The following is a 26033-nucleotide window of genomic DNA, read 5'->3' as shown; positions in this document are numbered from 1 at the left end:
GAAAGCTCGAAAAATTCGATAAATCGATAACGCCAGAGTCTGGCAACGCTTGCGCGAATAGATTGTAAAAACATTGTACAACACTTCTGAATTCTTTCGATTAGTTTTATTGTTTCGTCAACTGAGACACAATAATATTATTGATAAGTTTGTAGAATTCTAAGCTATTCCATTTGGACAATGAGTACGGCACGTTTTGCCCGTTCGGGGCGCGTTAGGATCTGTATTCTGATGAGCATGTTTGTTGTCGTCATTATGATGATTGTCATTTACCACATGTCCCAACAGCAACTTGACGAGACCAGAGTTTTTCGCCTGCACTGCGAACAAAAACAGGAGGAATTGAGCTTAAGGCTGCAATGTAAGTAGCAAACCAACAAATGAAAACATCTTTATGGAACTATCTACATCAAATACTTTATCTATGTGATACAGCACTCACGGAAAACAAACAAGCAGCAGAGAAAAATGTGGAGTTATTACGTGCTGAAAAGCAAAGCATACAGGATGACTATGAAAAGCAACAGGATGTGGAGAGAACGCTTCAGCAGAAGTACGATGTGCAAGTCAATAGGTACAAAGTACTCGAGGCCAAGCATAACGAATTGCTAACTGAAAGTGAAAAAATCAAAAAGAAGCACATTGAAGACACAACTACGTTGCTCGAACAGCTGCAAAAGCTTCAACAGAACAACAAACAGCAGGAGGCAACCATCTGGAAAGTGTGTTAATAATTGATTATCATTTAGTTATCATTTTTCATTTTGCTTATTTATTACTTAAAGGAAAAGTACGAAACATTGTTGAAAGAATCTGAGCACAAAACGCATACACTAGAGCAAGCGCTTGAAAAACTGAATGCTCAGTGTAAATCGGGGGCTCCGGCGCAGGCACAGACACAACCAAAACAACAGCTTGTTAAGCCAATTGACTCCCTGACTGCCGACACAACGTCCGGTCGTCAGTCAAGTCCAGCCCAACCGGCGCACAGCATTGAGAAGCCGCGCAACAACAAGTCCTTCAACGAGCAAGTACAAGTGAGTCAAGGGCTGTACAGAATCGGTATCGCCAAGCCCAGCCAGGCAACTAACACAACAACTAAACCCCATGGTGTCGGTACGGAGCAGCGGCTGGAACTGCAACGGCAACTGCAACAACAGCAACCATTGCAGCGTTTCGATGTGCGCAACAATCATAGCCTCATACTAAACTCTGTTGAAAATTTTCAGATGGTCCCCAAAGCGCTTAAAACGTTAGCTGATGAAACAAACAAACAGCAGCAAGAACAGCCCGAGTTAGCTGCAGCTGGTTCAGCTGTTTCGCCACTGAGTGCACCGCGGAAATCTAACTCTAGTACTCCAAATTCCGAAGTATCACCAAACGCTTCTGTTGCGCCCAAGGCATTAGGAAGCAGCAGTAGTGGTCAGCCGCCATTGGTCATGCCACCAGCGAAACCATCCGCTGAAGTCAAGGTTGAACGTAAGCTGCCGGAGAATGTTGCACCCATTCCAGATAACTTCGATGGCAAAGCCGATGGAGCTGCAGACGTAGATACGGCTGCCGAAGAGCTGCCCAAAAACGAAAATAATAATCGGTATTCCAATGTCGTGAACGATATGGAGACTAACAAAAATCAAGGAGCACTTGATTCTGGAGCGCATGAAGTGAAAGATGCGCTAAACGAGCAGAACTTCAATTTACCTGGCGCCGAGCACAATTTATTTGATGGTGACATCGCTGGTGCACATGGAGCTGAAGCGGATAACAAAATGCTCGCTGCAGATGCAGCCGCGGTTGGCGGTGGTGGCGGCGATGACGATGACGACGTCATTCTTGGAGATGTAGCTGTGAAGCAGCCGCAGCATTTGCTGGAGAATGACAATTTAAACAATGAAATCGCCGGTGATCAGGGCAAGGAATTTGGTGATGCTGTTCATCTGGACGATGGCATGGATGAGGATCAAGACGGTAAGTATGACTGTAATCACTTCTTAAATGCATAATTCAATATTTACTTTTCAGAGGATGACTACAACGTGCCGGCACGCAAGCCGGGCGCAGATTCGCCCGTTAGAAATTAGATGATTCACTATAGATTTAAAAATGGCTTACGATAGTATTTAATTATAGCATCTCTCTGGCAGTCTTGGTTAGTTCTTTTTGATAAAGAGAAGAAGACAAACACCAGCCACTTTAGTTAAGATTCAGTCCCTTTTATATTCATACAATTTGCTGAAAAACTACGAGTTCACAATCGCTGGTATATATTACAGAGCTTGTTTGAGTTAATAATTTTAAAACAATTTAATTCAAAAGTTTTAGTTTAACCATTTTAATATTAGAATCTACAATACAATTGGCTTAATACACTATTTTAAACCTTTTATATTAAACACAGAATTTTTTAAAATCCCATATGATGTGACAAATAGATTGAAACCCTAATAGCTAAGCCAATTATATTGTATATAAGCAAACAGATACTTTGTTTAATTAAAGTTTGCAGTTGATTCTTTAAAGGTGTTGAGCTTAACGAATATAATTAAAATATTCAATGCTCTACAATGGATTTTGAGGCGTTTTATATTGAATTAGCTGCGCTTGTTTTCCCCACTTTTAACTCAATAGTTCTCTTGAAGTTGTAAGTATATACTTTGTTTTCTGTGATAAAAACTTGCTAAGCTGCATTTTTTGGTTGCTTTAAACAAATTGCGTCTATACTGATTTATATATGTACTAGGATATGTTAAGTCCATCAAATAATAATTTAATAAGCCCATATGTAAAAGTAGAACGAACAAAATGTGTCTATAAATTAAATGAAACACAGAAATTTTATTTAAAGCAAAGTGAATATAAATTGCATAAATGTTAATCATGTTTTCTTTACATTAATTAAAATTTATTAATGCGATAATTAAATAACTGGCGCTCTGGCAAATTTTAAACAAAGTCAGATGAACTGAAGAAACTGAAACAATAAAATAATAATGTTAAAATGAATTTAAGATTCAACCAGTCGAGCGATTCACTGAGTATGCGCCACAATCCATGGATGTAACATAATCTGATCCAGTGGCATTCGATGCATCGGATTTAGCACTAAGAGCTTGGAGATTAAATGAGCCGCTGCTTTCGAGACGTGCTCCGGTGTTTTGTAATCCACTTTAAGTATCTTTTGATAGGTCTCTTCATAGGTCTTTGAAAAGAATGGCGCATGACCCACAAGCAGTTCAAAGCAAAGCACACCTAAACTCCAAAGATCTACATTCTTGGTATGCGGCTTGTTTAGCACCATTTCGGGTGGCAAATAATCAACCGTGCCGCAAAGGGTAAGACGCATCGAATTCGGCTCATGCACGGACCAACCGAAATCGGCTATCTTCAGCACTCCTTTGTGGCCCAGAAGCAGATTCTCCGGCTTAATATCCCGATGAATGATATCGCGCTCATGCAAGTACAACAGCGCTGAGCAGAGGGCCTTGATATAAGTGGCCGACTGGCGATCATCGAAGCGTTTCATTGGCTGCGCCTGCAGTGCGCTGAACAGCGTTCCTTGGGGCGCATACTCCAAAACCAAATAGATGCGTGCCTCGTCATGAAAATAGGCATACAGACGCAAGATATGTGGATGCCTCAGGTGCGACTGAATTTCGATTTCGCGTCGCACCTGATGCTCGACCTTGGTCTCACCAATTTGACGCTTGAAAAGTACTTTCAGTGCAACGACAAATTGGGATTCCTTTTCGCGAGCCAAATACACATTGCCAAATTTCCCACGTCCCAGCTGGCGACCAATGTCAAAGTTACTTAGCGCCCAAGTTTTTTTGGGTTTGGCTGTCGCTGATTCTGAGCATTGAAGAGCAAATTATTTTCATACTCTAAATATTTTTTAGAGCGACTTACCAGTCTTATCCTTTTCAGTGTTGGTGTTGGTGTTGCTGCTGCTGCTACTGCTGCTGCTACTCGCAGTGGCTGATGACGGAGCTTGCTTTTCATTGTTAGACAAAACAGGATTTACATATTTTTTAGCTTCCGCTACAGAAGCCGCTGCCGTATTTTGTTGTTTTTGCTGTGAGCCAATCGCGGGCTTCGTTAGGGGTTTTGCGAATTGTGCGTTAGTTTTGCTGCCACTAGGCGCCACATTTTCAGTCGTTGGCTAAGTACAAATTTAAACACATATTAAACTGCAAAAGCAATGCGAAATCCGATTTCCTAACAATACAATGCTCACCTTTTTTGTTAGCAATTGCTTTTTCTGCATTGCCATTGCAGAATGGCCAGGAGCAGCAGCAGGTCCTGTCTTGGGTAATGCATTTTCCTTTGCACGCAACACATTATTTGGTTTTTGGGACATATTTGTTAAGCTAAAATTAGTTGTTTTTAATCAGTCATAAAAAATCTTATTCAATTTAATTGGTGCAAATTCCAGGTCTGATCACAGTGATCTCTGTGTGAAAATAAAATGCCGTTCGTTTGAATTTGGAAGCGCGTGCATGCGTTTCCTGGTGAATGTCGATAACAATTCTTTGATAACTATCACTGACCAAACAACACATAGACTAGACATGTAGAGCAACGTTTTTCCACGCCGCAAAATCTGTGTAGCAGGTCCCGGCCAATTTCGTATTCGCTCGGCTTGGTATTGGCTGGCTCGGGTAATGAAAGATAGCACGACGAAATCAGTGCGCTCTAAGCACGCAAACGAAATGGTCATGCATACGCTTTGCGTTTTTTGTCTTACTCTCCCTCTCTCTCTCTAACTCTCTCTCTCTCTCTCTCTCTCTCTCTCTGTGGGCTCTCAAATCATGAAGCTCAGCAGCGCACAAAAATTGAAATTTCTTCACGACGGTCCCAGCTCTTTCCTTTTGAGTAAAGAGTATACCGAAATCTTAAAATCGTTTGCGACATTCATGCAAACAAAATGTTAGCGTTTCGATATATATTTATGGGAAGGGTATGAATGCGTTGAGGCGCATAAAGAATATGATGTCGCGACGGGCATGCACACACACACTTGTAGTTCCTTGCCACATGTATGAGCATTTGTGACCTGCGTGCGTTACTCTTGCTGCTTGTAGCAATTTTAAAGCCCAGCATTTGCATTTGGTCGGTCTTACGGACTGTCATAACCACTTTACACAGATGTACTATGTGTGAACATACATATGTATGTACATAAGTACATTTATATATTATTATTGCTAATCATGTTTATAAATGTGTTTATATCCGTAAATAATTATATATAATTCAAATTATTTTATACACATTTTCAACCGAAAAAATTATCGTAAAACACTACTAACTTTATTAAATGCTTTGCAATATATGAAATACACATGTCATATTATACTCAAGCTTTACTCATTATTGTCAAAATTTTCTAATTAAGTCATAATGGCCCATTTGATAGTCACCCTACGATTCAAATCATACAAAATTTACAAACTACTAAATCCAGAGACAATTAGCTTGCCATCCCATACAAGCATACACATACACAAATGTATGTATGTATGCATGTGCTCACTTCACAAGGCAGACCAACGGCAAATTTTGGGCTGATAATAGACGAAAATACTGAGAAAGAATTGAGTTTCGCGACGCACGCACACAAAAGCACATACACGTAGCAAGGATGTAAATGTGTGTGCATGCTCGTCGCGAAAATGTATTCTTTCTGTGCACAACAGCCTGTGCAAATTGTAAAGCCCAAAATTTGCCGTTGGTCTGCCTTCTGAAGTGAGCACATGCATACATACATTTGTGTATGTGTATGCTTGTATGGGATGGCAAGCTAATTGTCTCTGGATTTAGTAGTTTGTAAATTTTGTATGATTTGAATCGTAGGGTGACTATCAAATGGGCCATTATGACTTAATTAGAAAATTTTGACAATAATGAGTAAAGCTTGAGTATAATATGACATGTGTATTTCATATATTGCAAAGCATTTAATAAAGTTAGTAGTGTTTTACGATAATTTTTTCGGTTGAAAATGTGTATAAAATAATTTGAATTATATATAATTATTTACGGATATAAACACATTTATAAACATGATTAGCAATAATAATATATAAATGTACTTATGTACATACATATGTATGTTCACACATAGTACATCTGTGTAAAGTGGTTATGACAGTCCGTAAGACCGACCAAATGCAAATGCTGGGCTTTAAAATTGCTACAAGCAGCAAGAGTAACGCACGCAGGTCACAAATGCTCATACATGTGGCAAGGAACTACAAGTGTGTGTGTGCATGCCCGTCGCGACATCATATTCTTTATGCGCCTCAACGCATTCATACCCTTCCCATAAATATATATCGAAACGCTAACATTTTGTTTGCATGAATGTCGCAAACGATTTTAAGATTTCGGTATACTCTTTACTCAAAAGGAAAGAGCTGGGACCGTCGTGAAGAAATTTCAATTTTTGTGCGCTGCTGAGCTTCATGATTTGAGAGCCCACAGAGAGAGAGAGAGAGAGAGAGAGAGAGTTAGAGAGAGAGAGGGAGAGTAAGACAAAAAACGCAAAGCGTATGCATGACCATTTCGTTTGCGTGCTTAGAGCGCACTGATTTCGTCGTGCTATCTTTCATTACCCGAGCCAGCCAATACCAAGCCGAGCGAATACGAAATTGGCCGGGACCTGCTACACAGATTTTGCGGCGTGGAAAAACGTTGCTCTACATGTCTAGTCTATGTGTTGTTTGGTCAGTGTAACTATTGTATGGGAAAAATCGAAAGATAAATTTTAGTTCGAGTAGCAATTTTTTAGAATAAATGAATGTTCAAATGGCTGGGAAGAATTTTATTATGTTAAAAAAATCATACAAATCGAGAGATACGGAGGTACTTTGTAAATATTGTTAACAACTACAATCATAATGTTGATAGCCAAAGTGTTACTTGTCATATGTGAATGTCTATATGTATAGAGTAAGAAAATGGCGTAGAAGTCGAAAAATCGTTTTAGAAAATTGTGGCCAACTCAAGTGCAAATTATAATATAGTATTCAACATAATACCAAACAAGATGTTCCCGGGTGGCAACACAAATGCCGATCTGGGCTTCAACAAACATAATCAATATATGGCGCAACCACCACATTTTCTGGTTGCACCAGGTCCCGGGTCTGTTCCAATTCCCGGTGCTGGACTCGCCAATCCATTGGCGGCTGCAACGCCCGTCATGCCAATGAATGTGCAAGGCGGCATAGACTGGGCGCAACTGGCTCAGCAGTGGATACACATGCGTGACTCGTCAGCAGCGCAACCTATGGCTAATTTTAGCATGAATATGCCGATTGCACCTCCGCCACCGATTATAAGCAATGCGCCAGAGTATCACCATCATCAACAGCAACAGCTGCGCCAGCAGCAGCAGCAGCAACAGCCGCCTAAAGTTCAAAAACACTACGAGGAGCACGGCGAGGCAGAGATGGACATGGATATGGATGAGGAAGAAAATGAAAATAGTGCACGCATGGCGCATTGCATCGAAAATCTACCCCCTCCGCCTGTGGTTACGCAATCTCAGTGGTTGGCAGGCAGAGTAAACGATGTACCCAATATTGCATCACACGATACGGGTGAGTAATTGCCACAACTTACCTAGACTTGCCCCAATTACATATCAATTTTAATATTCCTGTAATACGAACTTTAGTTGGCCCAGACCCTCAGCAGTGGAATGATTGGTCAGCACGCAACAATCCAACAGCCCATATTCCATCGCTTTTAAAACTCAACGTCTGTAATCCGAATGAGCCAGCGGTGCATCAGCAAGCACAACTTCCTCTGCCGAAAAGCAGCAGCTCTACCGTCACTGGCAGCGCCAGCTGCAGCGGTGTCGTCAGCACCGACATTGATGCAAACAAACGCAAAATGTTACCAGCTTGGATTAGGTAAGACCATCATAAAGAGTACATTAGATTATTAATGTAATTGCTACTAAAGTACAGCAAAGTGGAAATCGAATTTATTGTCAAGTTATAGTGATTCAGATCCTAATTTTTTATGCAATTATTTCTTAGTTTGCTTTAGAATAGTCGATCGAAGATTCAATTGTAAATAATTGTCAGCTAAAGTATTATTATATTTCTTATAGCTTAATTAATAAGTGTTTTGTATATTTCAGAGAGGGTTTGGAGAAAATGGAACGTGAAAAGCAAAAACAGTTAGAACGACAAGCTACCACAACGGAATGCGAGACGCCAGAGATCAATGTTAAGCAAGTATCAAGCAAATCACTAACAACACCTGTTAATCTCTTGAACATGTCGAATGTGGTAAGTAGCGAAGTGTGTCTGTGGGCTGCACTTGACTCGTTTTTAAGTTGTGCCCGTTGCAACAAGAATTTAAACTGGTTGCACTTGAGCACGGCACACCAGACCAAAGTGTTAGCGTACTAAATCAAACGCTTTGCCATTAACTTGAATTCGAAATTCAGGCAAGCGACAGTGAAGATTCAAATGCTGCCCCGGTGGAGGCCACACTGGCGCCCAGCCTGGCTCAGCTAATAGGTAATGAAGTATTGAGTAAAGCCAGCAACAGTGATGACGAGCAGGAGGACGACGAGCAGCAGGAAAGTCAGCCACAGCATGACGTGGACAGTGGGCACGTTGAAGCAACAGTTGCAAGGTCAGCCAATGCTGAGGCAGCATTAAGTGGTAAAAACTACGAAGAAAGACTGGCCGATCTGGTAGGCATCACAATTTTAAGTCCGGGTGCGCTCGTCCAGGCAACGAAACCCAAAACCGATTCGTACTCCTGTCACTTGTAAAAGAAGCAATTTGAATGCAGTCTATGAAAAACATTATACAGTATTACATCCAAATTGAGCCTTGATAAAAGAATCACTGTTTCATATAGTTTAACTTGAAACCATTTCTTATAGCTAGAGCCAACTAGTTATGCTTCAATTCCAATATTTGTCTATTATTATTCATACGTAAATTCCTCTATTGGCTGTACTGCTGAATACTGAATATTAATTTAAACAGATAGCTTTTCCATTATAACCTAATATATTTCGGCAAGGGGTTTCATTGTCTGGCGCCACTTAGTTATCGTGAGGCATTTGAAATAGCGCAATCAATCTATAAAAAACCAATCTATAGATGCTTGTTGTGCGTCGCACACTAACCGAAATACTGCTGGAAACCACCAATGAAGAGATTGCAGCTATTGCTACTGAAACACTCAAAGCGCATCGCGCTAAAGGTACTTTATATCCTATTTAGAATATTAAGATTATCGAATTTTTTACAGTGAGAACACGTGCATGAGTGAGTGAGTGTGTGTGTGTTTGTGTGTGAGAATGCGTGTGCGAGTGTGTAAGTACAAATGATATATTTGAATTTTTGATGGCTGTGAGGCACAAGCTCCAGTAAGTTGAGCCATATTTTGAATGAAGCCAGAGTTGAAATGTATGGAATTATTCATCACCTCAGAGAAGGATGTCGTCTCTATCGTGGTGTACTCAAGCGTTCGCGTTTAGTTTGAGTAATTAATTTTAATTCTATGTCACTGTTTATACTTGTAACAAACAATCCAATCACATGCTGAATTTCTCTATATAATCGTAATCTATGTATATATATCTATATGTGTATATATATATATATATATACATGTATATGTGTATGTAAATCAAAAGCGTCATCAGCCCAAGTGATTCGCAAAAGCGCCTTGTCCTCCATTACCGGCAACCTGGGTAAGTAACAAATTCCAATTTAGCCTTAAGTTCTTGAACACTTTTGTTTAATAGGTAGTCTGAGTTCTGCTTTAAACCCTAAACCCCCATATATAGAATTATCTCCACATTTCATACACAGTGAACGGGACTGCCTAACTTACTTTCTTATCATGCATATAAATTCGGTTTAATCTATCCAACCCAAATTGAAACTGACTGATTCTAAATTCCTGAAGACTTCCATTAAATTTATTTTGACTAGACCGCATTTATTCTCACTTTCTGCATCCAAGAATTTGTATTTCTCAATCTTTCTCTGCATATCTGTTTGCTAAACAATTTTATCTACAAAGAAAAAAAAAAAAAAAAAAAAAAATGTCCCAAAAAAAAATTTAAATAAAATAAAAAGAAAACAAAATAAAAAATAAAAAAAAGAGCGCGCCTTTCTCAATGTACGCCTGGTAGCCACAATTAGCACTTGATTGATTTGAATTATAGGATTAGCTGTTTATGGCGATTCTTCAAGCGAAAGCGATGACGATGCTGATGATAATGAAGGCGGTCAAACCGAGCGCGGGAACGATTCATCCGCGGACAAAACTAATGAACTAAGTGCGGACGAGTTAAAGGTACGCAATACATGAATTATAATCAAGTTGAATGTTTCACAATATTCGGGTGTAAATCCCCTTACAGGCGCGTATAAGAAAAAGTAAACGTGCTTTCGAGCGAGTCATTGATGACATCGAGGAGCGTGTATTGCTGCAGGAGCAATTGGATGAGCGGAAGCTGCAACAACACCGCAAGCTCGAATTGGAGCAAGCGGAAGCCAGCAGGCAGCGGGATAACAGCGAACATCGACAAACAGAAGCTTCTGTTGATAGAGCAGGACATGAAACCAAGAATGCTTCCACGAATGAAAAAATGCAACAATTTAATGGTAACAAATATCGAATTCTCTGTACAAAATTGAAATACCAACCATATTTAATTGAACAGGAAAACGGCTCAGTCGCAAAGAGCGCACAACGCGCTTTAGCGACAACAAGGACGGCAAACAGGCGCAGACCTTTGTAACCCAAGTGGTGGCAGTTCCCGCTGTACAGTCTACCATTATTGCGCAGAAGCTGAAGCCGGTGCCCAATCCGGCCACCAATTTGCTGCAGATGCCTGAGTCTGTGACGACCATGCTAAGCGCTGCGGACAAAGCACTCGACAAAGCAAGCAAAACAGGAAAAAAATCGAAAAGCAGACGACGTCAGTCCACGTCCTCTTCGTCGTCCAGTAACAGCGGGGACAGCAGCAGCAGTAGTAGCTCAAGCAGCGATAGCAATTCCAGTTCAAACAGTTCAAAGTCCTCCAGCAACAGTGAAGACAGCAGCACTCGAAGCAGTGCTCCGGCCAAGAAACACGGCAAGAGCAGTCGCCATCAGAGCAGAGGCAGCAGCGGTCACAAGCAGAAAAGCGAGCCCGACCGTAAGAGCCATCGTAGAGGTCCAAGTACCAGCAGCACTCGCAACTATGATCGCCATCGTAGTAGTCGTGAGAGCCGTGATCATCGCAGCAGTCGCGACAGCCGCGATCATCACAGTAGTCGCGACAGTCGGGATCGTGATCGTACACGTGATCGTGAACATGAACGACGTGCAATGCAATACAGCAGACAAAATCGAGAAAGGCGAAGGCGCCGAGATTCCAGTCAGTCGGGCGAGGAGAATGCCAGTAGCAGCTACCGACACCACAGCAGTCGCAGTCACCAGAGCAGCTCTAGCTATGGCAAACATAGAAGGAGAACTAGATCCCGCTCCAATTCCCGCAGCACACACAACTCCCATTCGTCCGTTTCCACCTCCGCTTCACATCAGCTTCGCAAACGCAAGTGAATCCAATGCTAATTTAGTCTTCTGTTTTTAATGAGGATACTCTTTAATCAAGCTTAGAAAATATACATAAACTAAATAAATTGTGTTATACTTGAGATTTCTAATATGTGCTGACTTCGGTAGTAAGTATAAATGTTTCATTGATTGTAGATTAACTTAATTTCCAAGTATTGAGCTGACCGAAAGACTGCTCAGTTTGCAATTCCACTATCCAGTAAATAGAATCGATCGAAATTTCGAATAGACTTGGTCGCTGCATGTTCTTTCAAATATGTTGGACTTGGCACACATGCTCATTTATTGAATATCTTAAAGAACTTGATACATAGTCGTAAATACAATTGTATAGTTGAAAGAGAATAGTATATTGAAAATATGGCTGGATTGTACAATCTATTAAAAATGCTACAAAAATGCTAAATTTCTCGAAATATATAAACAAACTAGGGCAATTTACACATTAAAAACAACTTAAAGAACATAAGTAAGGAGATTACAAAACTGAACACTTTATAGTTAAGGACAAAAATAACATATTAAAACTTGAGAATTGCTATATACCGGAGGCTATCGCAGGCAATGCATTTAATTACTACTAGGCACTCCGATAAGGTTGGAGTTAGTTCGCATAAGTTAAATCCATGTCGATAGTTAAGTGTTGATACAAATACGGATCATTACATAGGTATATATATAGATGCTAGGTCTAGGATTAGCGGCGATTATTTTGACTTTTGTTGTTCCAACGTGACTGTTGCATTCGCTGCACGCGCAGCGGTTGACTTTGGTGCTCGCATGCGTCAGCACGGCGCAATACCTCCGCATATGAGAGATCGAGCCTTTTGAGCTTGTGGAACTCCTGGGACACCGTATTTGGATGAAACTCAACGCCATTGACTTCGATCACGCGACCCGCTCGCTTGGCGCGAGAGGCGCTCATGTTCCGGTTATAGATTACCATTGGGGAGCCATTCCATTCGCCGTTGCTTGAGGGATCCGGTTGTCTCCGGCGGCCAACACGTTCCGTTACAAACATTTCTGGAGGGATTGGCACAAAGTCTTTGCGGGTGCGCCGCGCACTGTGTGTCGGACATGGCTGTGCGAGAGGCGAGGGCTGTGCCAGTGGCGACTCGACTCGGCCACTATTGTTATGTAGACTTCGATTCTTGCGACGATTCCTCTTCTTAATGCCCACACCAACAGCCAAATACTCGAGTGGTTCGCGCTTCAATGGAGTCAATACCCGTCCGTTCTCCTCAATGGTTTTGATGCCATCCGTTTTGTTCGGCCCGCTCAGTTGTGCGATGGACGTGGAGCTTCCTTGAGACATTCTGTTCTCTTGATTTTTGCACTCACTTATATGCTTCTTGGCCGTCTTGCGTTCCAGCTTGGTGACGCACTCGGACATGGCAACTGAATGATCCGAAAAGACAGATGATATAATACTTTGCGTATCATCGCCAAAGTCTACCGAGAACTCTTCCTTAACGGCCGCATCCACCGTGTTTGACTCGGCTCGATTATCGTCCGTCGATTTTGGTTTCTCCCCATCGTCCTTGTTATCGGCGGCCTTTTTCAACACACCGAAAATTTCCTTGAATAATTCCCTGTACTCGGGCCGGCTCTGGAAGTGTGTGTCGATGGGGGTAACGTCGTCATATATGCTTAGTTTACACTCCTCGCCATTGCTGATTGAGCACAAGAAGTAGCCTGGCCTCTCATCCGTCTGAGTATACTTGTTGCTAGTCTCCTCTGAGAAGCCCGACGATGAGGTCTCTGCCTCTGAGAACTCCGTTGAGGTTCGGCCCCGCGCAGACTTTGCGTTGTTTTCTGTCGCAGCAGCTGTTTCCTGCCTGGTGGCCGTCACGTTGAGCTTCTGTGGTTGCTCCAGATTGGACTCGACTGCATTCGAGATTTCTTTTGAGACCGGGACACCGTTGGGGGGGTTGCCATTACGCACATTTGATGTACGCTGCACCTCCAACAGAGCTTCGTATTTCTCGACCAAGTCACGATACGGATTTGGACTGCCAGCATTCTTCAATTCGAGCAATTCGTTTTCATTGAGCTTCGATGAGAATTCAGCACTATTTCCAGCCAATTGTAAGCTGAACTCACTGCCCATAAGGCTGCGGTCGTCCTCTTCGCGTCCGTCCTCGGTCTGGGCCACTGATGACTGACCGTCGTTGTTTGACGCCTGCTCCTCCATGACTCGCAGGCACCGGCTGCACATTTGTCCCTGCCTGACGTCATCTAACAATGAGAACTCATCCTGCATGGACATCATCTCTTCGTTGGTGCTGGTGATTGCGATGCGGCTCTGCAGTGTCTGGTTCTCTTGGATGATGGCAACCAATTGCTCCTCGAGCTCGCAACAGCGCTGCTTCTCCGCCATAAAATCACGTCTTACCGACTCCATATCAGTTATCAGACTTAACAGTTCCTCATTGTCCTCACCCTTGCTGGCAGCAGCAGCAGCGGCAGCCGCTGCCTCAATAATCTCCTCCGAGCTACCCATATCACTGAAGGCCACCGATCCACTGGTTTGCGACATTTCGGTGACCCCCGTCGAGTTGGCATTTGCAGCAAATGGCCCGCTCTCTATGGGCGTCGCATTCAGGTCAACTCCTTCACGATCATTGGCAGTCCATGGCTTGGGCAAACCATTTAGACGTTCAGAGCTTGCCGGTGCCGTAGATCGATCCTGTGGCTGTTGCCTCTCGTTTTTGCGCCGCTCCGTGTTCAGTTGTTGCCGCATCTCTTCCAACTGCTGGTTGAGTTCTTCACAGCGCGCTTCCAGGGATTCGATATTGGCTCCCAGTGACTTGATTTGCTTCTTATCGCGTGACTTTTCCAGGGTCAAGCGATGATTGCTGCGCTCCAAGTCCTGTATGCCCACCTCCAGCTGCTCGTAGACCTTTAAGCGCGTATCGTTGACCTCGGTCATTGCATTGATTTGCTTTCGCAGATGCACAATTTCCCGCTGCTGTTCCTCATTGCGGGTTTTGTGCTCCTTCAGCATTACTTCCAATTCTCTGTTACGCTCCAGCAGCGTTTTTCCCAGTTCCGCCGCCAGCTGCAAGTCGTCGAGCATAAACTGCGAGCCATCCACATCCGGCTCGCAATTGTCTGCATCGACTTTGTTCCCATCCATTTTTGTTCGACTGTTTTTCGTTGCGTTTCTGTTGCGGCAATAATTGGGTATTCATTAATCTTGGCAGCCAAAACACATGCTTATTGATTTTTGCTTACATTCAGTTGCTGGAGATTGTGCGCATATTATGCAAACCATTTACACACTGAGCAGCAGCTTCAGTTATCCGATATGTATTTTTTCGTATTTTCTTTCGTTTTGTATGCAAATACTTTGCGTATTACGTCACCGATTTTACCAATGACACTTGCACAAGTTAACGACGACAAAACTTTTCGCTTTATTCTCTCTATTTTATTCTTTAACGCAAGTGCAAGTGCATTGCAACCCTACAGCAAAGCCAGCGCAAACCAACCCCTTGTAGCTGTAAAAGCCAGTGACGTAGACAGGGACGGCTTACGACTGACTACTGGCTTATGTATCTACCTACATACATACATATGTATGTATGTATGTATGTTTAAGCATAAGCAAACAAAAATTAAACATGAGCTTACGCTGAAGAATATATTGATAATGTGCGCACGTATCTATGTGAAAGTCCATTCAAGCCATAACTGTAATATTTGCATATTTTCTAACTGAACATTTATATGCATTCCACTCATTGTTTAACCAATATTATATTGAGAATATTTTATGTATTGTTTTTTTGTCATCTTAGTTAAGCTGCATTAAGTATTTGAGTTCACTCTTTGCACGTTTGTATGTTTGTATTTCACGTATTGAACGCCGAAAGCTTAGCTCAAGGTGCGACACTTTCAAGCCCCCATAAAAAAAGGTTGCTACGCATCTGAAGCAATAACAGCTGTTGTCTTTGGCGAGGGTCCAAAGGTGCGCAGAAAATGAAATGAAAACAATCACGGCTCGATCGTAGAGATTTATTTTAGTACATTTTTAATGAAATTGCAATAATAATATCATTTAGCCAAAGGCCTCAGTTGTTTTGTTTTGATCTGTAAGTTAGTTCTAACTTTTTATTGCCTCTAACCTCTAAATAAATAAGAAGAAATATGAGCATTAAACAAAGATTGTTTCACCCATTTATTTGTTTATGTGTTTTATTTCACTTTATATGTATAATATATGTATATATAATATAGGTAATAATATTCTACTTTTTTGTTTTTGTTATTATACTTTCCAGTTCATAAAAAATAAAATTAAAATACGTTAGTTGTTGGTAGATTAATAATTGGATTGTACAATGTACATTTAATATAAAATGGCATTAATAATATACAATATTTAAAAAAAAAAACTTTCCACTTACGTATATATTTAAGTGATAATTCTATATAATATACTTATATAAATAAATATATATTAAATGTATAATTTTTCTTTTCAACCTTATTTGCAATTCATAAGAAGTACGGGTAGATAAAATGTTTCTTCATTATCAGAAATTAACAGATTAAAAATTGGAGTTTTGAAAATCTTATTATAAACAAATATTTTAATCTTCACATAGCAAAACTCTCAGTCGATGTTGTTGCTGCTGCTTCCTGATTCTTCGTTCGTAGGGATCGCCATAGTTTACCTTGCCGACCTCATAGTGGCCCATTTTGTTGCGATGTCTCGTGAGTAGAGCCCCAATATTGAAGTTTTCTCCGCAGACGCCACAAGTGTAGGGCCGGACAGTAGATGGCTGAGTCTCGCTCTCGCGCTGTAGTCGCATTCGTTCAATGTCCTCGGCCCGACGCTTGTTCACTCGACTATTCTCATAGGGATCAGACTCCAAGGTACCGTTGCCTTCTGTTGCACTCTCAAAGTGTCGCTTTTGGTTCCGATGGATGTTCAGCAAAGAACCGCAAACAAAGCTCTTGCCACAAACGTTGCACGCGTAGGGCCGCTCACCCGTGTGCCGTCGCATGTGGATCTTCAGGTCGTTGGACTGCACAAAGCTCTTGTCACACTTGTCGCAGGCGTACGGTCGATGACCAGTGTGCAGGCGCATGTGCCGCGCCAGCTTGTTCTGCGAGATGAACTTCTTGGCGCATATTTTGCACTCGCTGGGTCGCTCCCCGGTATGCTGACGCTTGTGCAGACTGAGGTCCTGACTGCGAGGGAAGGCCTTCTCGCACTGGTCGCACTTGTATGGATTCTCGCCGGTGTGGCGCCGTATATGTATGGTCAGACTGGAAACGGGAAAGCTAACGCCACAGTGGGGACATTCGCGCCTCTTTGCAGTACGCTTTGGTGTCGCGCTAACTATGGCATCTTCTGAACCACCGCTGGCGGCCACCACGTCCGGATGAAAGGCAATCATGTGTCGCCGCAATGTATCCTGGCGCTTGAAAATGCGCGGACAATGCTCACAGATCAACTCACCGCTGCTGCTGTGCTCCTTAGCCAATTCCTGGGCGGCTACATCTGCCGCTTGGCTGTGAGCCGTTGCAAAGTGACGTTCCAGGGACGCGTTCTTAGCAAAAATGCGAGGACAACTCTCGCATTTGTACATAAAATTCTGCGACTGTGCCAGTCGCATTCCTAGGTACGAACTACGTTTCTTGTTTCCTGAATCATTATCTGCACCATCAATAACGTCAGCATCACACACTTCCGGCACCAGTTCTGTGATCATTTCAGTGAGGTCAATCTCACTATGGGACAACTCTTCAGATGGCACTTCGGCATGAGATGGCGCCTCATTTTTCTGTTCGTCACATTTCTGTTCTTCAGAGCCTTCATATGATTGAGCTGCATATGGAGTGACTTCGCATAGATCCTCCTTTAGGGACGGATCGTCAGCGGCCAGTTCCACCTCTTGCAGCTCAATGACGGATCCACATTCTTCCAATTGCAGTAGTTCTTCTTCTTCATGGTTCGCCAATTCTGTAAACTCACTGATTTGCGGATATTTGGTCTGCTGATCCGTATCCTGAACACTACATAATTCCAGCAGTGTCTGATTGGACCTTATAACCTCACGAATAAACTCGTAGGCACTGATCAGACGACGCGTACAGCTCTGGCATAGGTGTGAGGGTAGGTTAGGGTCATTCCAATCGCACTGCAAATCATTTTCGAATTATGTTACGCTTCTTATGGCTGGTATTTCACTGTTGTTACCTTCACATTGGATACATTTTCTAGTAACTCCCACAGCTCCACATTTAGATCATTAAACTCAATTTCATCGTGAAGGCTCAAAGCTGATTCGTGAGCCTCCAAACAAACCCGACAGGTTTGCTCGTTGACAGTAATGCTAGTAGTGTTTCCATGTATTTGAATCTCATTTTCGGTAGTATTCATTTTGTCATATCCTTAGTTAGGCGCTTCTTACTATTCCTTTATTATTTTTAACCAACACTATACACTCCACACACAGCTGTTTGCTCTTCAAACTGTAAAATGTACAGAAATTTTGTTTACATGACGCAATTTTTGGCTTCTGTAAATTTTTGGTATATCGATATATGTAACTGTGGGACGATGTCGATATATTCGTGACATCGATAAGCAGCAATGCCGTTTCATCCCTGGTAAAGACGAATTGAAAGGCAATTCTCGCGCCATTTTTGAAATTTTTTAAGCTTTGTAGTGGGTGGATTCATATCTTAAAATTTGAATTTACTTTCACAAATTAACTTATTGTTTCCCAAAACTTTTTTATTGATTAGAAAAATTATAATTGTATACCTTTAATATAATGTGTATATTATATAGTGTTCTTTATCACGAGCATTTGCAAGTTTAGAATATCGCTTACATAAATACAAATATACGTAATTTGAGCGACATAATTGAGATTACAATTTACCAAGATTCTATGCTTTCTTTACGGACGGAAAGCTTACATATAAATGCAAAATAAAACAATAAAAAAACTTAAAACGGAGATATACAATAGCGAAGACAGATTAACAAATTAGAAGCGAGTAGATTCCTGACAAGACTTAGGGGCTTAGTTCCGGAGCTGTTGCGTTCTTAAATTGAAATGTTGGATAGCGCGGAGCGAATGTGCTGTCTCCAATGATTTGTGTGTGCTCGGAATCATCCCGTCCGGTTATTTTTGGTGCGCGGTATTCCGTTTCTACAAACTGGGGCGGCGCTACAACAATTAAGGAAAATAATTATAATATATTTTATACAGGACGATTAATGTTGTACTTACGTATATTGGGGTAGAGTGCACCGCCTGCACTATCTGCCACATTCCATCCAAGAGCACCGCCCACACCGTCGCCCGGAGGACTGACAGGACTCACCGGCTGTGTGGGTGCCAGAGATGGATCCTCAGCTGGTGGCCTTACGGAAGCCAACGGAATGGTGCCCAACGTGATGGGCACTTTGCCAGTGAGATTACGATGCGGTCCACTTACATCACACTCGACATGCAAATCATAGTCCAACGCGATGATGCCGCAATTGAGTAAATTGGTCGGCGGCAGTGCTGGTATTTCCATTTGCTGTGAAAACGTGCGAGACTCTCCGGCATTGACAGGCCCAACGCTCAGTTGGGCAATGATCACCTTGGACTCGCGTTTCTCGCTACGCGGTTGATTCGTATGGAACGTGACAAGTTTGCGCAACTCAAATTTAACAGCGGTGAGATTCACATTGCTGGTATTGTCCACCTCGCAGGTTATTGGCAGTATTTGGCCCGATACGTAACCCGTTTGTGGTATGCTTGTGACGACAGTCAAGGGGCCGGAACGACAGCAGAAGCAACAGAATGACTTCTCCAGTTCCAGCTTAAACGGCTCCTTGACACGCGGATTGAGATTCAGGTCAACTGGCGCTATGACAGTAAAGGCCATTTTCATATCCTGATCGAACTTCCATGGCCTATCCAAAGTCACTTTGATAGTGTAGCGTACATGTCCAAATTCACCCTCGAATGATGAGGGCAGATTTGGAGGCAAGGCGCACGTAAACGGATACGTGTGTGTGCCCGGCGGTAGCTCAGTCTCGGAGCCTACACAAGTATTAAATTTAAAACTGAATTCTGGACGCTTAATGCATTTCCTTACTGTTTTTGCCGCCGAGCAAATAGTATTGTATTTTGAAGTACTCCTCATGTCCTTTCAGGCTCGTGATCTCGTTCTCAGTCTTGCCCTCGCTCGTCGTCACATTACGCTCCTCGGTCCATTCCGTATTGGCTTCGCCCAAGAAACGTATGATAATGCCTGCAATAGCACAAGTGGTTAAGAATGTTTATTGCATCTGTTTCCCCACTGTGTTTGTAAAGAAAACAATTTATTGTCGCGCCACGCCTTGCCTGTGGACTGCGAGTATAGTATATGCTATAAATAACAGACTACTGTGGCGAATGCGACTCTCGCCTACCAAACCGATGACATCATCGCGAACAGCATCATTCCATACTATTGCGTATAAATGGGTTGACACTAATTAAAATCTAGATACATTTTATTATTTTATGATATAATTTTGACATTTATATATGTAGATGAATCATTTCTTATTTTATTCTATTTAAAATTCTGGGGAAATTAAGGTCCACCCATATGTAAATATGTAATAATAAATGCCTAACGGGACCGGCTTTTTACAAGCGAGAGGAGAAACTAGAAAAGCAGCTACAGATCAAGTCTAGAATGGAATTCGAGCTAATGATTTCATTGTCATCTGTTCAATACTTCATGTCGTCACTTTTATGAGCAATACGGGCTCAATTATAGTTGTGTTGAAATCCATATATGTACATATATATATATATTTAAATAAAAGTCTTACCTCGTACTTTTTTGGGCGAATCAAAGGTGATTTTCACCTGACCGTTGACTGTTTGCCCAGCGTAGTACGTATTCCATGGATTATCCAATTGCACTTCGCAACCCTTGATACCCATTATTTTATATTGATCTAACGTTTACCTATTTAAAATTATAAAACTTAGCAGAGCTAAGAAAGAGATTGCTTATTCGTTTGGGATAGGTTCGATCAAACGACTCATTCTACTTGACCTACGAACTAGCTCCTTGATTCGATTGTAACAAGAATACATTTATCGATATCTTCCAACCGATTATAGAAGGCGGTAAATGTTTAGTTAATTAACATAAACATTTTTTGTTAAAGAACAATTTAAGTCAGAATTAATAATTTTCAATGTAAGGTATTTTTTATTTTAAACATTATAATAGAATAGGAATTAAATTTAAATACTTAAAGAAGACTTTTAAATTGATAAATTAATGTTTTTCTTTTTTATAAAGATAATTTTGATGCAAGTATGTTAGTTCTTCAATCGCTTGCTATTTTATATGCATTTGCTAATAATTATATAAACTAATAACAGCAATAGAGCGGTGTGTAATTTTATAATAGCTCGATTAATATTCGATATAAGTGTAATCGATATTGAAGTATTTTTGTGCCTCTTATTTGGTATTTAGATTCGCGCACGTTGTTGTCATTGCATGACAATAAGTAAGTAAAACTAAAATGCGAAATCTGAAGCTACAATATTGTAAGGAGCAGAGAACTGGTATTCCAAGTGGCAATCAAATCTTGCTTCAGCCGGATTTCGAAAGAAGTGGCCATGAGACAACGTACATTGTGACTGACAGCAATATATACGCTGTTAATAACGATGCCAGCTCGTTACGGGAACCAAAACTTGTTGCCGAACTGCCGGACATTGTCGGCGCAGAGTATTTACAGCTGGATAACGCAATATGCGTTGCCACGGCTGCCGGCGAGGTGATGCTCATCGATCCTGATACGCTGTTTCAGCGTGAGGGCACCTACTGTGATGTGGGCATTGAGTGCATGGCCTGGTCACCCAATCAGGAGGTGGTTGCCTTTATAACCAAGACAAAGAATGTGGTTGTAATGACGTGCACATATGATGTGCTGGCTGAACAGCCACTAGATGCGAGTCTCGCTGACGATCAGCAGTTCGTGAACGTCGGCTGGGGCAAGAAAGAGACACAGTTCCATGGGTCAGCTGGCAAGCAGGCGGCCAAGCAGTCAGCGGAGTTTGTTGCCCCATCAAATGTCAATCTGCTGCCGCAGGTGAGTGACAAAGTTTGGCACATGTACATAAACATTTTTACAATTGTATTGTTTGGCAAACAGGAGGTGCAGGTTGCCTGGCGCGGCGATGGTTCCTATTTTGCTGTGTCCTATGTGGCCGCCAACGTGGGTCGCACCTTTAACGTCTACGACTCTGAGGGCAAGCTGCAGTATGCTGCAGAGAAATGGAATGGGTTGCAATCACCGATAGCCTGGCGGCCGAGCGGCAATTGGATTGCCCAGCCACAAATCATATCCGGCAAATCGACTGTGGCGTTGTTCGAGAAGAACGGATTGCGTCATCGTGAATTCGACTTGCCATTCGATTTGACAGTGGAGCCCATTGTGCAGTTGGCGTGGAGCGACGATTCAGACATCCTGGCGCTGCACACCAAGACTGAGGAAAAGCAGAGTATTTATCTCTACACGATTGGCAACTATCATTGGTATCTCAAACAGGTGCTGGTCTTTGAGGAGCAATATGATTCGCTTGCTCTGTTCCATTGGGACAACCGCCTTGGTGCCGAGCACACACTGCATATTCTGCTGAAGAGTGGCAAACATTATACCCATCGCTTTCGCTTTGGCATCGATTGCCAGCCTAGCACGGATATTGTCTATGTCATCGATGGCAAGCGTTTGCTATTGACCAAGTTCTCGACAGCTGTGATACCACCGCCCATGGCCTGGCGCGTCGTCCAATTGAAGAGCGACATAAATGCTGTGATCACGTCTGAAAACGAAATTTATCTATATACGAGCGATGATTGTATATACTTATATCACCCAAAAGACGATCGAATTGAATTTAATTGCCAGCTGAGTCAGCCCTTGTCGAGAAACCAGTTGACCAATTTAAGCTGCTTTGGCAATGAGTTTTTGCTGGCCGTAAATAGTGTGGATAACGAGACGAACATCCTTTTGCTGCTCAAGGGAAATTTGAAAACATCCTCGAGAATTCCTGGCACTGTGAATGCCCTCACCGTGCCTAATGATAGCAAGGATCGTTGCTATATCCAGACCCTCGAAAATGAGCAGATTTACGAGATCATCTTGACCCCCAACGGTGAGCTGAAGACATTGCGCAACTCTTTGCAGCTATCAACTCCCGTAAACTACATGATAATGCACACAACTCCCTCTAATCCATCTGGTAAGTTATTGAGCTGCTGTAAAGTTTAATCGATTCTAATAACATTTTCACTAAAATTGCAGGTGAACTGATTTCGCTGGACTTGCAGCAGCAGCTACATGTGGATGGCAAAAAGGTTGCCGAGGATGTCACTTCATTCTGTGTCGTCGGCGACTATTTGATATATACCCAGCTGAATGCATTGCATTTCATTCGGCTGAGCGACAAGTGCGCCGTAGGCACGCGCAGCATTGAGCGCGGCGCCAAGCTGGTGACACCAGCGAGCGGTGCCCGACTGGTGCTGCAATTGCCTCGTGGCAATCTGGAGGTGATCTGTCCACGGGTGCTCGTTCTCGACTTGATCGGCAAGTCATTGAATCGTGGCGACTATTATCAGCCGATGTGCTTGCTGCGCAAACATCGCATCAATATGAACATCATCTGCGATCACAACATGGCGAAATTCGTGGAGAGTGTGAGTGAGTTTCTGGACCAGATCCAGGACAGCCAGTGGATATGTCTGTTCATCAACGAGCTGCAGAACGAGGACTTTTCATTGGGCATGTATGCCAGCAACTATAACACAGTGAAGCAACGTCCTCCGCCCGACTTCAAAGTGGACCAAAAGGTGTCCACCATCTGCGCGCTGTTAATCAAGCAGATGACCAGCACAGACGATCCTAAGCAGAAGGCACGCTTCCGCCTGCCCATTATAACGGCTTATGTGAAGGCCAATCAATTGCCAGAGGCTCTGGACTACATTTGGCAGCATAAGCAAGAGGATCCCCAGCTGGGCGAGCAGATGCTCAAGTATCTGCTTTATCTGGTGGATGTGAATGAATTGTATAACGTCGCTTTGGGCACATATAATTTCGGCACAGTGCTCTTCGTTGCTCAGCAGTCGCAAATGGATCCTAAGGAGTTTCTGCCCTATCTCAATGAGCTGAAATCCTTGCCGCCCAACTATCGCAAGTTCAAGATTGACGAACATCTGAAGCGCTTCGATTTGGCCCTCCATCATTTGGCTGCCTGCGGTGCAGAGCATTATGAGCTGGCCTTAAACTTCATCAAACAGCATAATCTCTACAACCAGGCCTTGGTCGCCTACCAGTCGCAAACGGATTTCCATCGTCGCATTTGTGTGGCCTACGCGGATCATTTGCGCTCCAATGCCCAGCTGGAGGAGGCCAGTCTGCTGTATGAGCGTGGCGGCGAACTGCAGCAGGCGCTGCTCAGTGCCCGTCACACCCTCGACTGGCAGCGTGTCCTGCTGCTGGCACAGCGTGCAGGTGAGCCGCTGGCCCAGGTGGCTAACTCGCTAGTGGCCCCGCTGCAACAGCATGATCGCTATTTGGATGCGTACGAACTGCTCAAGAGATTTGAGCCACCGGACAGTGAGGCACCGCTGCAGCAACTGCTAAAGGGACATCTCTATGGGCGTGCGATCTACGAGGCGGGCCTGTTGGACCAGGACGGCACAGCGGAGCTGTTAGGTAAGCTAATGACTTTATAGAGGCCTAATATTATAATTTAATTGGTATCTCTCTCAATATTCAGCTAAACGTGTGAAGCCCTCGCTCCTGGAATATGTCGCACAATTGGAGGCTTCCCTCAACGCGGATCGGCAGTTGTTCCTGGAGTACAAGCTGCGTCTGCTGGACATACGCAAACACCAGGCGATGACAGCTGCAGCCGCGGATGGCGCCGGCGATCACGGTCTGGATATTGATGAGGCTGATCTGCTGTCGGACACCAGCAGCATTCAGTCGTCGCGGCACAGCGGCAGCTCGCGCGGCACCGGGTATGGCGTCACTTGGCTGCATATTTTCCACAATTTTCTTTTCTCGTCCACTCACTTTTTTTGTTGTTTTTTTTTTTTTGGTATCTTAAGTAAAACATTTCGCTCGAGCAAAAATCGGCGCAAACACGAACGCAAGCTGCTTAGCTTGAAGCCGGGCAACCCCTTCGAAGACATCGCGCTCATCGATGCGCTGCACAACCAAGTCACGAAGCTTGGCCAGCAGCAGCAGCAACTTCTTGTGCGTGACACATGCAAAGCGCTCCTCCAGCTGCACACAGAGGATGAGCGGGCAGCGCAGCTGCAGCGGCTGTACGAGAGCATCTTGCTGGAGCTGCAGCCAGCCGTGCTGGATGAGATCTGGCTGCCGGAGCTAATGGGCGGCACCGCCCAGCATCTGACCGGGCCCAATGTCGACTATGTGGCACTGCAGAAGGAACAGCGCTATGCTCTAATAAGTGAGTGATAAATATATAATTCTTCAATTGTTTATAGGTTATAGAAAATTGCCGGATAACCGGACGGGGGAGACCGGGAGACTAAGATAATATTATACAATATATATTTGAATAGTTTTTAAAAGAAGATACGCTAAGGAAAGTTTCCTGTATAATTAAAAAAAAGTGTCCTTTATTTATTTAAGAGTTAAAGATTTTCATTTCCAATTCACCAGGAATCAGCAAGAAATTGAAATTGCCATTATCTAAATTCAATAACATGAACTTGTTTTACAATTATCCGAAGGGTCAGACAGTCATATGGAAAACCATTATACTCTTTTCATTTCTTAGGCCTGTATAAAAACGTAGTTTACTATGCAAAAATTTTCAAAGTATATATGAACATACTCTAGCATGTAAAAATTAAAGAATTAGATTTGTTCGGAAATTCTGCTTTGTTAATACAAAATTGGTATAGTTTTAAATTTTAATTAGTATCTAAATTTATTTTTATAAATTTTTGAAATGGATGGAATGGATCGTTACAAAGATCCAAAGTATGTGTATATATAATTAAATATAGACGAGATCTTGTTGACATAACTAATTTTTAATTTATTCGTATTTTTTGTTAATATTTATAGTTTTATTGTGGCTCATAGTGTAGATAATTTAACAAAATTTATTTTGATCTCTTTATTAATTAAAAATCCTCTTTTTTGCAGCTCCCCTGAAGCGATACAAGCCGCAGTTGAATATTATCGACTGGAAGCATGGCATATTGCATTAGTTCTACTCATAATCGTGATCACATTATGGTTATTTTAAATGGATTTTCACTTTTCATTGGATAAATATAAATAAGCTTTCACTATGTTCGCCTTGCTCTAAAATAAATGTTGCATTTAAATAACCAATGTTTTT

The 26033-nt window shown here is 42.5% G+C and overlaps 7 protein-coding genes across 8 annotated transcripts; 3 read left to right on the top strand and 4 right to left on the bottom strand.

Annotated features, from left to right (window-relative positions):
• Positions 1-33: 33 nt before the first annotated feature.
• Positions 34-2875, top strand: LOC108608825 (uncharacterized). 2 transcript variants are annotated; one of them, XM_018000408.2, is made up of 5 exons: positions 34-361; positions 436-722; positions 786-1037; positions 1230-1968; positions 2023-2875. In XM_018000408.2, the coding sequence occupies exons 1-5, from the start codon at positions 181-183 to the stop codon at positions 2079-2081; spliced, it is 1518 nt and encodes a 505-aa protein (XP_017855897.1). In that variant the 5' UTR covers positions 34-180; the 3' UTR covers positions 2082-2875. The 2 variants fall into 2 exon arrangements, with proteins under 2 accessions (XP_017855897.1, XP_017855896.1); XM_018000407.2 differs by having other exon boundaries at positions 786-1968.
• Positions 2816-4534, bottom strand: aurA (aurora kinase A). The gene is made up of 3 exons (XM_018018178.2): positions 4235-4534; positions 3907-4159; positions 2816-3849 (listed from the first exon to the last, which is right to left on the bottom strand). Exons 1-3 carry the CDS (start codon positions 4355-4357, stop codon positions 3029-3031), a joined length of 1197 nt encoding a protein of 398 aa, XP_017873667.1. The 5' UTR covers positions 4358-4534; the 3' UTR covers positions 2816-3028.
• A 2163-nt stretch (positions 4535-6697) lies between these two features.
• On the top strand, positions 6698-11675 carry LOC108621065 (uncharacterized). Its single transcript, XM_018018172.2, has 9 exons — positions 6698-7604; positions 7682-7919; positions 8153-8303; positions 8465-8716; positions 9135-9237; positions 9674-9730; positions 10211-10341; positions 10409-10652; positions 10712-11675. The coding sequence occupies exons 1-9, from the start codon at positions 7049-7051 to the stop codon at positions 11593-11595; spliced, it is 2616 nt and encodes an 871-aa protein (XP_017873661.1). The 5' UTR covers positions 6698-7048; the 3' UTR covers positions 11596-11675.
• Positions 11676-11829: 154 nt separating this feature from the next.
• On the bottom strand, positions 11830-15513 carry Cen (cerebellar degeneration-related protein 2-like). Its single transcript, XM_018018174.2, has 2 exons — positions 14848-15513; positions 11830-14777 (listed from the first exon to the last, which is right to left on the bottom strand). Exon 2 carries the CDS (start codon positions 14747-14749, stop codon positions 12308-12310), a length of 2442 nt encoding a protein of 813 aa, XP_017873663.1. The 5' UTR covers positions 14750-14777; positions 14848-15513; the 3' UTR covers positions 11830-12307.
• Positions 15514-15926: 413 nt separating this feature from the next.
• On the bottom strand, positions 15927-18147 carry LOC108621068 (uncharacterized). The gene is made up of 2 exons (XM_018018175.2): positions 17825-18147; positions 15927-17765 (listed from the first exon to the last, which is right to left on the bottom strand). The coding sequence occupies exons 1-2, from the start codon at positions 18005-18007 to the stop codon at positions 16209-16211; spliced, it is 1740 nt and encodes a 579-aa protein (XP_017873664.2). The 5' UTR covers positions 18008-18147; the 3' UTR covers positions 15927-16208.
• Positions 18148-18343: 196 nt separating this feature from the next.
• On the bottom strand, positions 18344-20698 carry LOC108621069 (arrestin domain-containing protein 17). The gene is made up of 4 exons (XM_018018176.2): positions 20456-20698; positions 19729-19884; positions 18870-19673; positions 18344-18806 (listed from the first exon to the last, which is right to left on the bottom strand). Exons 1-4 carry the CDS (start codon positions 20568-20570, stop codon positions 18652-18654), a joined length of 1230 nt encoding a protein of 409 aa, XP_017873665.1. The 5' UTR covers positions 20571-20698; the 3' UTR covers positions 18344-18651.
• A 392-nt stretch (positions 20699-21090) lies between these two features.
• Elp1 (elongator complex protein 1) lies at positions 21091-26022 on the top strand. The gene is made up of 6 exons (XM_018018170.2): positions 21091-21739; positions 21803-22892; positions 22955-24364; positions 24429-24672; positions 24763-25127; positions 25835-26022. Exons 1-6 carry the CDS (start codon positions 21167-21169, stop codon positions 25897-25899), a joined length of 3747 nt encoding a protein of 1248 aa, XP_017873659.1. The 5' UTR covers positions 21091-21166; the 3' UTR covers positions 25900-26022.
• The last annotated feature ends 11 nt before the right edge of the window (positions 26023-26033 follow it).

The sequence above is a fragment of the Drosophila arizonae genome, chromosome 2 (assembly GCF_054131065.1).
Source record: "Drosophila arizonae isolate 15081-1271.41 chromosome 2, UAZ_ARI_1.0, whole genome shotgun sequence".
Classification (NCBI taxonomy): domain Eukaryota; kingdom Metazoa; phylum Arthropoda; class Insecta; order Diptera; family Drosophilidae; genus Drosophila; species Drosophila arizonae.
The sequence above is the reverse complement of the archived record's forward strand: the minus strand, read 5'-3'. Positions and strand labels throughout refer to the sequence as shown.

Coding starts and splice junctions, on each gene's coding strand:
- LOC108608825 (XM_018000407.2), top strand. CDS start 181: ATGAGTACGGCACGTTTTGCCCGTTCGGGGCGCGTTAGGATCTGTATT. Junction 362..435: donor ATTGAGCTTAAGGCTGCAAT/GTAAGTAGCAAA, acceptor TATGTGATACAG/CACTCACGGAAAACAAACAA. Junction 723..785: donor AGGAGGCAACCATCTGGAAA/GTGTGTTAATAA, acceptor TATTACTTAAAG/GAAAAGTACGAAACATTGTT.
- aurA (XM_018018178.2), bottom strand. CDS start 4,357: ATGTCCCAAAAACCAAATAATGTGTTGCGTGCAAAGGAAAATGCATTA. Junction 4,160..4,234: donor AGCAATTGCTAACAAAAAAG/GTGAGCATTGTA, acceptor ATTTGTACTTAG/CCAACGACTGAAAATGTGGC. Junction 3,850..3,906: donor CACTGAAAAGGATAAGACTG/GTAAGTCGCTCT, acceptor TTCAATGCTCAG/AATCAGCGACAGCCAAACCC.
- LOC108621065 (XM_018018172.2), top strand. CDS start 7,049: ATGTTCCCGGGTGGCAACACAAATGCCGATCTGGGCTTCAACAAACAT. Junction 7,605..7,681: donor TATTGCATCACACGATACGG/GTGAGTAATTGC, acceptor TACGAACTTTAG/TTGGCCCAGACCCTCAGCAG. Junction 8,304..8,464: donor TCTTGAACATGTCGAATGTG/GTAAGTAGCGAA, acceptor TTCGAAATTCAG/GCAAGCGACAGTGAAGATTC.
- Cen (XM_018018174.2), bottom strand. CDS start 14,749: ATGGATGGGAACAAAGTCGATGCAGACAATTGCGAGCCGGATGTGGAT.
- LOC108621068 (XM_018018175.2), bottom strand. CDS start 18,007: ATGAATACTACCGAAAATGAGATTCAAATACATGGAAACACTACTAGC. Junction 17,766..17,824: donor AAAATGTATCCAATGTGAAG/GTAACAACAGTG, acceptor AATGATTTGCAG/TGCGATTGGAATGACCCTAA.
- LOC108621069 (XM_018018176.2), bottom strand. CDS start 20,570: ATGGGTATCAAGGGTTGCGAAGTGCAATTGGATAATCCATGGAATACG. Junction 19,885..20,455: donor TTCGCCCAAAAAAGTACGAG/GTAAGACTTTTA, acceptor GTGCTATTGCAG/GCATTATCATACGTTTCTTG. Junction 18,807..18,869: donor TGCACTCTACCCCAATATAC/GTAAGTACAACA, acceptor TAATTGTTGTAG/CGCCGCCCCAGTTTGTAGAA.
- Elp1 (XM_018018170.2), top strand. CDS start 21,167: ATGCGAAATCTGAAGCTACAATATTGTAAGGAGCAGAGAACTGGTATT. Junction 21,740..21,802: donor ATGTCAATCTGCTGCCGCAG/GTGAGTGACAAA, acceptor TTTGGCAAACAG/GAGGTGCAGGTTGCCTGGCG. Junction 25,128..25,834: donor ACAGCGCTATGCTCTAATAA/GTGAGTGATAAA, acceptor TCTTTTTTGCAG/CTCCCCTGAAGCGATACAAG.